General features: G+C 34.8%; 1 protein-coding gene and 1 pseudogene across 1 annotated transcript; both read left to right on the top strand.

Annotated features, from left to right (window-relative positions):
- The first annotated feature begins 3,480 nt into the window (after positions 1-3,480).
- Positions 3,481-4,560, top strand: LOC127144399 (uncharacterized). Its single transcript, XM_051080308.1, has one exon. It carries the CDS (start codon positions 3,481-3,483, stop codon positions 4,558-4,560), a length of 1,080 nt encoding a protein of 359 aa, XP_050936265.1.
- Positions 4,561-5,720: 1,160 nt separating this feature from the next.
- LOC103504025 (uncharacterized) lies at positions 5,721-12,833 on the top strand (annotated as a pseudogene).
- The last annotated feature ends 1,325 nt before the right edge of the window (positions 12,834-14,158 follow it).

Here is a 14,158-nt window from a genome sequence, read left to right as displayed (position 1 = left end):
TTGTATTTGTACCAAAGGTCATCTCAGCCATGAAGGCTAGTAAACTACTCAGCCAGGGTACTTGGGGCATCTTGGCAAGCGTAGTAGATACCAGAGAGTCAGAAGTTTCCCTGTCTTCTGAACCAGTGGTAAGGGAGTACCCTGATGTTTTCCCCGAAGAGCTTCCAGGACTTCCGCCTTCCAGGGAGATAGACTTCGCCATTAAGTTAGAGCCAGGCACTGCTCTTATCTCAAGGGCTCTTTACAGAACGGCTCCAGCCGAGCTAAAGGAGCTGAAGGTACAGCTGCAGGAGTTGCTGGATAAGGGTTTCATCCGACCCAATGTGTCACCTTGGGGAGCCCCGGTATTGTTTGTGAAGAAGAAGGATGGGTCGTGTAGATACCATATTTTGGCCATTTATTTTTACATTTACTTTACTTTATTTTATTACTTTATTTTATTTATTTATTTTTATTAAATTAAGTTGATTTGAATTTGAATTTATTTTTTTAAAAAAAAAAGAAAAAGGAAAAGATAACAGTAATTAAATTTCATATCTTTTTCCTGTTTTATCTCAACCACTTCCAGTCCTACGATTTTCCCTCTCTCCACGATTCTTCCTCTCCACGTTCCCCCTCTCCACGATTCTTCCTCTTCACGATCCTCCCTCTCCACGATTCTTCCCACTTTCCCACTATCACAAACACGATCTTCATGATCTGGCAATCTTAAAAAAAAAAGTTATCATCTCAGTGCCCTATAAAAAACAGAGAAAAAAGAGAGAAAGAGAGATTTCTTGATTACTAAAAAGAGAGATCAGTTAAAAGGGAAAAGCAAAAAAAAAAATTATTCAGCCAAGGTAAGATTTTTTTATTGTTCTTCCATTCTTTAGATTTAATTTGTTTTAATTCGTTTTGATTTTATTCCTTCGTCAAATTTTACTGTACTGTGTTTAATTTTTTTTTAGGTTTAGGGTTAGGGTATTTTAATTTTGTTAGGTTTAGACCAATTGAGTCTATATCGTTGTTTTGTATTCTAATTTTGTTGGGTGGAACTTGCATCAAATTTTGCCTAGGTTGTACTGTGTTTAATTTTTTTTAGGTTTAGGGTGTTTAATTTTGTTAGGTTTAGACCAATTGAGTCTATTTCTCATTAGCCTCTGTTTTCTATTCTAATTTTGTTGGGTTAAACCAATTGGTTATTATTGTATTAAATGTTGCCTAGGTTGTACTGTGTTCAATTTTTTTTAAAATTATGGCTCTTTAGGTTAAACCAATTTAATATCAATAGAATAGTGTTACATCAAATTTGCCACTGTGTTTAATTTTGTTAGGGATACTCTCACATCAAATCTGCTCGTGCTACATCAAATTCCCTATGCTTTAAATTTGATTTAAAGTAAGCAATTTGATTAAAGTTTATTAAATGTAGGGTTTAATTTAGTTGTTTTACTGATTATTAAGTATGTTTGATATTGATTGATTAGATTGGTTGAATGGCAGAAAACCTATTTCAGCACTGTATATTATTTACTTTCCAAATATTATTTCTCAAACATTATATATTTCTAATATAGCATATTATTTCCAATATTTTATTTTTGAATATGTAGATATTATCTCCAACTTTTATTATTTGGCTACATATATTGTTGGTTGTATTATTTGTCATATTTGCCAACTATTTTATACCGTATTATTTATGAGAAAGAGTAATGTTCATTTATGGTTAAAATTCCATAAATACATGAAATTTCTCAATTTTTAAAAGTTAATACAATTATTTTTAAACAAAGTATATCTAACAATTTTATATTTTAGAATGGGACTGAGTAGTGTTTTCTTTAGAATTCATTAATTCTTTAGATACATGAAATTTTCCATTAAAGGTCTATGATGGAGATCAAAATATCAAAGTTTAATATTTTAATATTCTTGAGGTAAATAAAAAATTATTTTTAAATAAAAATTAAATTCTATTTTTCTAATGGCTCTCATGCCACCCATATAATCATCAATTCAGACTTAGTTTTTTTTAGTTATGAATTGATAACCATGGGACATTTAAAAAATATCAAACAAAAAACTTTGTTTTGTGAACCTCGTTAATTTAGTTTAAAAGATAAATTTTGGTAATCATTTTTATGGGTGTTGTAGGGTGCTAATACCTTCCCTACACACAACTTGACTCCCGAACCTTAAATCTGAATTTACGTAGATCAATTTTTTTGTGGTGACCAATCACACCTTAATATGATTGGTGGCGACTCCAAATCTTTTAAATATTAAAGATTAAATGATGGGGGATGTCGGCCGCTCCGCGTTGCGATCACGTCGCGACAGCTTGGCAACTCCACTGGGGACTTTGAATAATGTGTAAGAGAGTCGAGCCCTTACATTTTTTTATCTTTTATTCTTATTCTATTATAATTCATTGGTTCACTTAATTATTTATTTTTTTGTATAAATATTTATACTATTTTTATTGGTACATTTATTTTAAATTAGTCATCATGCATTTCATACACACTCCCAAGCCCTCTACCCAGGCTACAACCTTTTAGGATTAGAATTGAGGATGGAGTAGTGTTGACCTTCGAGGGGTTTCGACTTCTGTGCAGGCACATGAAAAGTTCTCACTCAGATTAATTCTTTTGTTATTTTTTGAAATAACATTGGAATAAATTTGAGGGCCTTTTTCTTCTAGGAGTTTAGATGATACCAACACCAAGACATTATATTTTGACATATTTTTATCTAAAAGTTAAATTGTCCAAGTTATTTTTATTTTTTTTAAACAAAGTTTTGCATTTTTCTAAAATTTTTAAATCATACATATTTCTTTGTTTTCAAGAAAAAAAAAAGAAAGATTCAATCACAATACTGATTTGTTAAGAAAAGCTTGATTTAAATAATTATTTATTATACATTCTTTAAAGGAGAGTAGTGTTTACATTGTAAATGTACATGAAAACAGTTACATTTTCTAAAATTAAATAAATTTTTTTTCAAAAAATAATAATAAGGAGAATAGTGTTTTACTTTCATTACGACATTAAAGTGCATGAAAACATTATTTACTTTTTCTTATTTCTTATTTCTTTTTTTTTCTTTTTTCCTTTTTTTTATTATTATTACCTTTTACTTTTTACTTTTTAATTTAATTTAATTTTTGTTTTATTAGTTTTATTTTTATTGTTTTTGTTTTATTATATCCTATTTTATTTTGTGCAAAGTGAATGTGACGATTTTTTTTCTTTTTTCTTTTTTCTGTCTTTCCCTTTGTCAGTGCAAAAAAGAAACAGTCTTGAAACACCAAGATGTCCAATATGTCGATGCATTCATCTTTTAGAGTCTAAGTTTGATGAGCCAAGTGATGTTCTTAAATGGGCTGAAGAGATGCAACAAAAATTTGGGGACGGTATAAACAATTATTCCCAAATATCAGTACTATCCAAGTGTCAACTCTCTTTTACACAAAATGATTTAGCAAACCTAAAGATGATCTGGGAAGCATTGACACCTCAGCGTAGATTCATGTTCTCGAAGAAGTATGGACATATAGCAGAGTTGATGTATATACCGGTGAATTATTTTGCCTTAAGAGCCATAATTAATTTTGGGGATCCAGCATATGGTTGTTTCACGTTTGGGTCATGTGATTTACTGCCAACCATAGAAGAATATCAAGCTATGCTTAGCATGCCTCAAAAAGAAAGAGAAATTGTTTATTTCTTTAACCCTAAGCAGACAACAAAAAGGACCTTGTCAAAGTTTTTAGAAACCGTCCATGCCACAGAAATTCAAAAGTATATAAAAGCTAAGGGTGGAGAAGAGAATGTGCCATTTGATTATCTAATAAAGATGACGCAAACATACATTGATGAAGACAAAGGTCTTACACTATTGGCATTGTGCATTTACGGAGCGGTGATTTTTCCTAAAGCAGAGGGTTATGTTGATAGGAAAGTGATCAAATTGTTTTTTCAAATGGAACGAGGAGTCAATCCTATTATACCTATTCTGGCTGAAACTTTTCGATCTCTTAACTATTGTAGAAATAAAGGGGAAGGAAAATTGAATTGTTGTGTTCCAGGAAAATTGAATTGTTGTGTTCCTTTATTATATATTTGGATACACAGCCATATCAAATTTCCCGCAGAGTTTAGGTGTCCAAGGTTAGATTTCAGCAGCCCATGGAATTTAATGCGCAACACAATCAGTGAGTTTGGTATGGCAGTTTGGGATCCAACATATCCAAGGAAGGAGGCTTGGTTGTCTTTCTTTGCAAAACTGACTTCTGAAAATGTCATATGGAAGGCTCAATGGATGCCTTTAAAGGCGGTGATATATAGATGCGGAGATTTTCACAATGTGCCTTTGTTGGGACCATGGGGAGGTGTTAACTGTACACCATTGTTAGTTTTGCGTCAGGTGTGGCTCAAACAGTTTATACCACCAACTCATAATCTGCAAGAGTCTGATTTTTCATATGATCCTGAAGATTGTCAAGGAAAAAAAACGTCAAGCAGTATGCGCATGGAAATCTATAAGAAAGATAAAAGACAAAGGACATTATGAAGGAGTTACTAGATATAATAGATATCTCAAGGGAGGTAGTTGAGAGGGGAAAAGAGACAAGTTTCGAACAACCAAATCAGTGGATTGAGAAGAGCATAGAACTAGAAGAGAAAAATCGACTGTTAGAGCAAGAGAACGAGAAACTTCGTAAAGAGACAAGTCAATGGATGGATCATGCGACTTATTTGCAGAACAAACTCGAAAAGACTAAGAGTTTCTTAAAAAATCAAGATAAGTTAGAAAAGGATCTTGAGACTTTAGATAAAGAGATGAGACGAATGAATAAAGCAAATAGGAGCTTGAAAAATGAGAAGACAACATTTCAAGCAACAATGGGGTCGCAAGATGAATATATTAAAGATTTAGAAAATGGGAAGGAATATTTTCTCAAGCTTGTCAATGATTTGAATACATCAATTAGAAAACGAGAAACAAAAATAATGGATTTGGAAGCACAAAATCATTCTTTACGTCAAACTGTTGATAGCCTACATCTGAAGATGGTCGAGCACTCTGAAGAGTATGAGATACTGAAAAATTATGCCGATTCCTTACATTATCAACTTACTGCACTTCAAAATTCAAGTAAGAGGATAACACAAGAATATGAGTCATTGAATACAGATTACGTGCAAATGAAGGTTGATTATGATATGCAAACGAGAGATTTCCAAGTGCTAGTGGAACGTGTAGATCAGACAATCGAATTTCTCAGAATGGTGTCCAAAAGAGCAAATGATTTTGCAGAATGGGCAGCTGATTTGAGAGTTAATTTTTTCTCAATGCAACCTCATGCAGATGATCTAAATAGATTCTTGAAGATGATATGCAGAGAACTGGGACATTTTGGGCATTTTCATTAATTGTTCATTTTGCTATTGACAATAGGAGTGATGTTCATTACGTTTTGTTTGTTTCTAGTTTCAGTTTGATTTCCTTTATTTTGTCCAATTTACATTATGTTTGTTTGATTAATTTTATTATTGTTGTTTGAATTTTATATATACTAAGATTTGCTTCTCTCTCTCTCTCTCTCTCTTTCCCCTCTTCTCCTTTACTTCAATTTTTTTTATTCTATTTTATTTTTAAAAAAAAAGGAAAATATAGCTCGTCCTACTCCAATTCGTCATCCTTACAATACTAGGTGTAAAAGCCAAATCATGGAAGAAAAAGATAAGGACATGGACAAAATGAGACAAGAGATTAATAATCTTCGGGAACAAGTTTCAAAAATACTGGAATTGCTTTCAATGGGGAAAGGAAAAGCCGCTGTAGATACAGCACAATCAAGCAATCCAATTCAAGACACAGATGATCCTATTTATCCTCCAGGATTCACTCCATACCACATAAATGTTCCGCGTCTCAAACCACTCAACACTATGTTCCTACGAATCCGCTGTATGTTGTTCCATCCATTATCCCAGGTATAGAACATTTGGAAGCTCAGGCTAAAATTCAAGACATGGAACAAAACGAGAACACTCCAGCTAAGCAAAAGTTAGATGTTTTGGAAGAAAGGTTGCGAGCAATTGAAGAGACTGATGTCTATGGAAATATAGATGCAACACAATTGTGCTTGGTGCCAGGCTTGATCATTCCAGCAAAGTTTAAAGTTCCTGAATTCAATAAATATGATGGATCAACGTGTCCAAGGAGTCATCTTATAATGTACTGCAGAAAGATGGCGGCGCATATTAATAATGATAAATTGTTAGTCCATTGCTTCCAGGATAGCTTGATTGGTCCAGCTAGTCGATGGTATATTCAATTAGATAATGCACACATTCACGTTTGAAAGGACTTAGCTGATGCATTTCTAAAGCAATACAAACTCAACATTGATATGGCTCCAGACCGTTTAGACTTGCAACGGATGGAGAAGAAGAGTTCGGAAAGCTTCAAAGAATATGCTCAACGATGGAGAGATATGGCTGCCGAGGTTCAACCACCGTTAACAGACAAAGAAATGACATCTATGTTTATGAATACCTTGCGGGCTCCATTCTATGAGCGAATGATTGGTAATGCATCAACAAATTTTTCTGATATTATTGTTATTGGTGAAAGAATTGAATATGGGATAAAACACGGGAGGTTAGCAGAGGCTACAACTGAATATGGTGGAATAAAGAAAGGAACAATATCCAAGAAGAAAGAAGGAGAGGTTCATGCAATTGGTTTTCCTAATTCAGGGAAGCACAAATCAATTTTTGGTCAGAGAAAATATGAGCAAAACTTTCCGTCATATATAAGCAATGTCTCTCATATCCCTTATAATAGCTATGTACCAGCCCATACCGTCTCTGAAACTCCAAAACCCGTTAACTCAAATTCTCCTCGACCATTTGTACAGGGTCAAGGTAGCAAAACCAATTCAGATACATGGCGGTTTGATCCGATTCCCATGACTTATACAGAGCTTTTACCTCAACTAATTCAAAATCGACAGTTAGCTTCTATTCCAATGATTCCTATACAACCTCCTTACCCAAAATGGTATGATTCAAATGCTCGATCTGATTATCATGCTGGGGGAGTGGGACACTCAACTGAAAATTGTTTGGCTTTGAAAAGAAATGTGCAATCTCTAATTAATGCTAGATGGTTGAGCTTCAAAAAATCTGGTGAGAAGTCGAATGTCAATGAAAATCCACTGCCTGATCATGAAAATCCAAAAGTTAACGTTGTGGATAGCCTTGTTGAAAAGTGCAAAAATGAAGTCCATGAGATAGTGATGCCCATGGAAGCACTTTTTGAAGGTCTTTTTGAAGCAGGATATGTTTGTCATGAATATCTAGACCCCAACATAAGATATGAAGGGTATGATGAAAGCAGACATTGTATATTCCATCGAGGGGTTGCAGGCCACGTTGTCCAACAATGCCAAAAATTTAGATCCAAAGTACAACAACTTATGGATTCAAAGATACTCACGGTATATAGAGGAAAAGGAAAAGACGAGATGAAAGACAGTAAAATATGTGTTTTAATGGATGAAGTTTCAGAAAAGAAAGATTCCTTTTTACCAAGATCTTTGACAGTTTTTTATCAAGAAAGTCATAATGAGTCAACCAGCTTCTGCAATCCTAAAAAACTCACGATCCAAGTACCGAGTCCTTTCAAATTTAAGGATCTAAAAGCAATGCCATGGCGGTATGATTGTCAGGTCATAACAGGTCCTTTAGTTGATAACATTACAGGAATCAGCGGGATAACCCGAAGTGGAAGATGCTACAAACCAGATAACTTAACAGTCCCTTCAAATGGTCTAATATTGGAGCAAGGTAGAAAAAATGAGAAAAGAAATGCGAAAGAGCATTGCAAAGACCAAGATGTGGAGATGCCTATCATTGCAAAAGATATAGAATACAAAAAGCTTGTCACAGATGAGGAAGCAAATGAATTCTTGAAAATAGTAAAACAAAGTGAGTATAAGATCATAGAGCAAATGCATTATACTCCAGCTCGAATTTCTTTATTATCGTTGTTTTTGAATTCAGAGCCACATCGCAAATTGTTATTAGATATTTTGAACAAGGCACATGTCGGACATGACATTTCAGTGTAAAAGTTTAGTGGAATTATTGGAAACATTACATCTTCCAATTCCATAGTCTTTACAGATGACGAAATTCCTCCTGAAGGCTTAGGCCATACAAAAGCACTGCATATTCAATTGAAGTGCAAAGACTACGTCATTGCAAGAGTTTTAGTGGATAACGGATCAGCTCTCAATATAATGCCTAAATCTACACTATTGAAGCTTCCCGTGGATATGTCACACATAAAGTCAAGTACTATGGTTGTGAAAGCTTTCGATGGGTCACGCAGAGAAGTAATGGGTGACATTGAACTACCAGTTAAAATTGGCCCATGTATTTTCAACATAGTCTTTCAAGTCATGGAGATAACACCCACATACAGTTTTTTATTAGGACGTCCTTGGATTCACTCCGCAGGAGTGGTGCCATCCACATTGCATCAAAAATTGAAATTTATTGTTGGGAGTAAGTTGATTTGCGTGATGGGAGAGGAAGATTTCTTAATAACAAAGTCAGTCTCAACTCCATATGTTGAAGCGACGGAAGAAGCATTAGAGTGTTCTTTTCGCTCTTTTGAAATTGCTCATGCAACTATGATGGAAGCAACTGTAGATGAAGTGATAAAGCCACACAAGTCTAAAGTTGAAGTTATGACCACTAGGATAATGGGAGGTGGAGGATATTCTTTGAATAAAAACTTATAGACACTTCTAAAAATACCGAGCAATGATGGGAGGTTTGGTTTGGGCTATAAGCCATCCATATATGACAAGATTAGGCTTCAGGAGAAAAAGAAGAAAAAGCGTTTGGCAAAGCTGGAGATGAGGGAGTTTGATCCAAGTATAAAACTTATACCAGAATTATATGATACTTTCAAGAGTGCTGGTATAAGTTATTCATCAGACAACTCTAATTTGAAGGATGATTTGTTAACGAAGATGGAAAGTTTATCAGTTGCAGCAGTGGCACAAGAAGCATCATTTGAAGGCAACACAGTTTATGCATGTCCGCCTGATTTTGAGCTTAACAATTGGGATAGTGTAGATCTACCTACATTTTCAAGAGATTTTCAAGAGTAATGATTAATCTTTTATTTGTTTAAATTTTTTATTTTTCGAATGGCTCTATCCAAGGCCATAGTATTTATTTGCTTTACAACATTAATGTACTGCTTTCTTGTTATTTAATAAAATTTCCACATTTTCATTTCATTCATTCTAATTTTTTCTTCTCTCTGCTTTCTTTCTTGCATTTGTAAATTAAACACAAAAGTCTAAACCCTTTCATAGACAATATTCATAAGAATGAAGATGTTGGTAATTCCAGTTCTACCCTTGATGCCTTAATATACACTATGGAATCTGACAAGGAAAATGACGATGAAGATGATGTGGGAATATCCTCAGAATTGTTAAGAATGGTAGAAGAAGAAGATGAGGTTCTTGGTCCTCACCAAGAACTAGTTGAAGCAATCAATTTGGGTTCTCAAGAGGAGTCAAAAGAGGTAAAAATTGGCACATCATTGACCAGAGAATCACGAAAAAAACTGATCAATTTGTTACGTGAGTATTCAGATATTTTTGCTTGGAGTTATCAGGATATGTCAGGATTAAGTACGGATATTGTAGTACACCGAGTTCCTTTAAAACCAGAATGCAACCCAGTAAGACAAAAGCTACGTAAAATGAAACCTGATGTACTAATTAAAATAAATGAGGAAGTACAGAAGCAAATTGAAGCAGGATTCCTCACAGTCTCGAAATATCCTGAATGGGTGGCAAACATTGTTCCAGTGCCCAAAAAAGACGAAAAAGTGAGAATGTGCATGGATTATAGAGATTTAAATCGAGCCAGTTCAAAAGATAACTTCCCTTTACCTCATATCAACATGTTGGTGGATAACACTGTAGGATACTCAACTTTCTCCTTCATGGATGGTCTTTCAGGATATAATCAGATCAAAATGGCTGAAGAAGATAGAGAAAAAACGACATTCATTACCCTTTGGGAAAATTCTGTTACAAAGTAATGCCTTTTGGTTTGAAAAATGCTGGAGCAACGTATCAGCGAGCAATGGTTACACTTTTTCATGATATGATGCATAAAGAAATAGAGGTGTATGTTGATGATATGATTGCAAAATCCAAGACAGATGAAGATCATACAACCACACTCCAAAAATTATTTGATCGGTTGAAAAAATATCAATTGAAATTAAATCCATCCAAATGTACATTTGGGGCAACTTCGGGAAAGCTACTGGGATTCATCGTCAGTGAAGAAGGGATCAAAGTGGACCCAGATAAAGTAAGGGCTATCATGGAAATGCCATCCCCTAAAACAGAAAAAGAAATTCGAGGTTTTCTGGGAAGATTGAACTACATATCCAGATTTATCTCACATTTAACACCAACATGCGAACCAATCTTCAAGCTCTTACGTAAAAACAACCCAGGAAAATGGAATGAGGATTGTGAAGAAGCTTTCAACAAAATTAAGCAGTATTTGCAGAGCCCACCAGTACTGATACCTCCAGCTCCAGGGCGACCGTTAATCTTGTATTTAACAGTATTAGAAAGTTCCATGGATGGTGTTCTAGGACAACATGATTTATCAGGGAAGAAGGAGCATGCCATTTATTATTTGAGCAAAAAGTTTACCGATTATGAATCTAGATACTCAATGTTAGAGCGAACTTGTTGTGCTTTGGTATGGATCGCTCATCATTTGAGGCAATATATGTTATACCACACGACATGTCTTATTTCAAAAATGGATCCAATAAAATACATTTTTGAGAAACCGTCATTATCTGAAAGGATTGCAAAATGACAAGTTTATTGTCAGAGTATGATATTGTTTATGTCACTAAAAAAGCAATAAAGGGAAGCGTAGTTGCTGATCATTTAGTTGCTCAACCAGTAGCAGATTACGAACCTATGAGAATTGATTTCCTGGATGAAAACATATTTCTAGTTGAAAAGAATGCTAGAGATCATGAGACATGGACTATGCTTTTCGATGGTGCCTCAAATGAGTTGGGACATGGGATTTGAGTTGTGCTAATTTCTCCAGAAGGAAAGGTTTTCTCCCTAACGGCCAAGTTATGTTTTGAATGCACTCACAATATCGCTGAATATGAAGCTTGCATTATGGGACTTCAAGTAGCATGTGATATGAGTATTAAAAAGTTGAAAGTTTTGGGTGACTGGATGTTAGTGATACATCAAGTCAAGGAAGAATGGGAAACAAGAGATGCTAAATTGGTACCTTACAGCCAATACGTTACTAAATTGTCTCAAAATTTTGAGAAGATTTCATTTGACCATGTTCCTAAGGAAGACAATCGAATGGCGGATGCATTAGCCACTCTGGCAGTGATGTTTGATCTTAATCTTGAATTTGAACTTCATCCAATCCAAATTACAAAGCGAGATATGCCAGCATATTGCATGAATGTTGGAAATGATAACAAGCCATAGTATTTTGACATTAAGCAATACATAAAGTGTAGAGAATATCCATATGAAGCTTCAGAAAATGACAAACGCACAATAAGGAGGTTGGCCATGAACTTTTTCTTAAGTGGTGAAGTTCTTTATAAAAGAAACCACGATATGGTGCTCCTTCGGTGTGTTGATGAAGAGGAAGCAAAACAAATTATGACAGACATTTATGAAGGAATATGTGGAACACATGCTAATGGACATATGATGGCTAGACAAATACTTAGATCTGGTTATTATTGGACAACGATGGAATTAGATTGCATAAAATATGCAAGGGAATGTAAAGAGTGTCAAATTTATATGGATAAGATCCATGTAGCAGCATCTCCATTGCATATCTTGTCAGCACCATGACCATTTTCTTTATGGGGAATGGATGTTATTGGACCCATTGATCCTAAAGCCTCAAATGGCCATCGTTTTATTCTTGTGGCCATTGATTACTTCACTAAATGGATAGAGGCTGCATCTTATTGCAATGTTACAAGGGGAGTAGTGCTCAAGTTTATCAAGAAAGAGCTTATATGTCGTTATGGTCTCCCAGAAGGTATTATTACGGATAATGCCAAGAACCTTAATAACAAAATGATGGACGAACTTTGTGAGCAGTTCAAGATCAATCACCGAAATTCGACTCCATATCGCCCAAAGATGAATGGGGCAGTTGAGGCAGCTAACAAAAATATTAAAAGAATTATTGAGAAAATGACAATAACATACAAAGATTGGCATGAAATGCTACTGTTTGCGTTGCATGGATATCGCACGTCAGTTCGTACTTCAACTGGGGCAACACTATTTTCTTTAGTTTATGGTATGGAAGTTGTTTTACCTTTAGAAGTTGAGATACCTTCATTGAGAGTTCTCATGGAAGCTAAGTTAGATGAAGCTGAATGGATACGAGGTCGTTATGAGCAGTTGAATTTCGTTGAAGAAAAAAGGTTGGCAGCATTAAATCATGGGCAACTTTACCAAAAGAAGACTAATGCGAGCATACAATAAGAAAGTGCATCCTCGAAGCTTTCGAGAGGGAGATTTGGTATTAAAAAGAATACTTCCGTTTCAAAAGGATCATCGAGGAAAATGGACTCCTAATTATGAAGGTCCATTTGTAGTGAAAAAAGCTTTTTCAGGAGGAGCTCTACTTTTGACTAATATGGATGGCGTTGAGTTAAAAAATCCTGTGAATTCAGATTATGTTCGAAGATATTATGCATGAGGCCTTTTCTTAGAAGGTTTCGTAATGTTGAAAGAAGTCAGGGGTATTTCTAGGAAACTTACATTTAGTTCTTAGAATGTTATTTCCAGATGTGTAAACTTTCTCTCACCCCTCTCTTCGTACTCCATTTCCAAGCATTGTTGTCACATTTTTTCCTTTTTTTTTTTCCATTTCTTATTATATTTTTTTTGAACATATGTTTATTTGCCAATCCTTTCTTTTATCCTTTCCAAAAGATAGTAAACATTCATGATTCATTAGTCCATTATTCTACATTTTTTTAATTAGCAAGGATCCAGTATAACTTATTGTATTTGCAAACCAAGTAAAAGCTATGATTTTCTTTTGATAAGATTTAAGAAAATATAGGTGTCTACAAGTCTAGACAAATTTTGCTATGATGGGAGTTATCGTAATTGGAAGTCTACATCTTAAAGGGATTCACGTTTTGTGATGTCCAAGGACTAAACAATATTGGATCTTTACAACATAGTGCAGTCATTCGCAGTTTTGATTCAAAGAGTGGCGAATTTGACAACTCAAAAAGCTTTCATGATATATGTGTTTTATTCTATCCGGTGGCCATACTGACCAATTGTTAATAGGATTGATGAATGGAGCAATGAGCTATTTATTTCTTTGAAAATGAAAATATTTTATTTTCAAATTAAATCTTTACCAAGTCCAAAGCAGGACGAGTCCATTATTTATCAAACCTAGTCCTAGAGCTAAGGTTGATGTCTTTTCGAATTTGGTTAAATCGAGCCCAGATCTGAAGTTGAGGCCGAAGCTTGTCTATCAGGTCCTTTATTTATCAAACCTAGTCCTAGAGCTAAGGTTGATGTCTTTTCGAATTTGGTTAAATCGAGCCCAGATCTGAAGTTGAGGTCGAAGCCTGTCTATCAGGTCCTTTATTTATCAAACCTACTCCTAGAGCTAAGGTTGATGTCTTTTTAAATTTGGTTAAATTGAGCCCAGATCTGAAGTTGAGGCCGAAGCCTGTCTATCAGGTCCTTTATTTATCAAACCTAGTCTTAGAGCTAAGGTTGATGTCTTTTTGAATTTGGTTAAATCGAGCCCAGATCTGAAGCTGAGGCCGAAGCCTATCTATCAGGTCCTTTATTTATCAAACCTAGTTCTAGAGCTAAGGTTGATGTCTTTTTGAATTTGGTTAAATCAAGCCCAGAGCTGAAGCTGAGGCCGAAACCTGTCTATCAGGTCCTTTATTTATCAAACCTGACCCTAGAGTTAGGGTTGATAAACTTTTTAGTTCCCTCTCTAAAAAATAAATTTTGGCCCAAATACTTTATCTATTTCCTTTGTCC

This window comes from Cucumis melo, chromosome 12 (assembly GCF_025177605.1).
Source record: "Cucumis melo cultivar AY chromosome 12, USDA_Cmelo_AY_1.0, whole genome shotgun sequence".
Classification (NCBI taxonomy): Eukaryota; Viridiplantae; Streptophyta; class Magnoliopsida; order Cucurbitales; family Cucurbitaceae; genus Cucumis; species Cucumis melo.
This window is presented reverse-complemented; position numbering and strand designations above follow the sequence as displayed.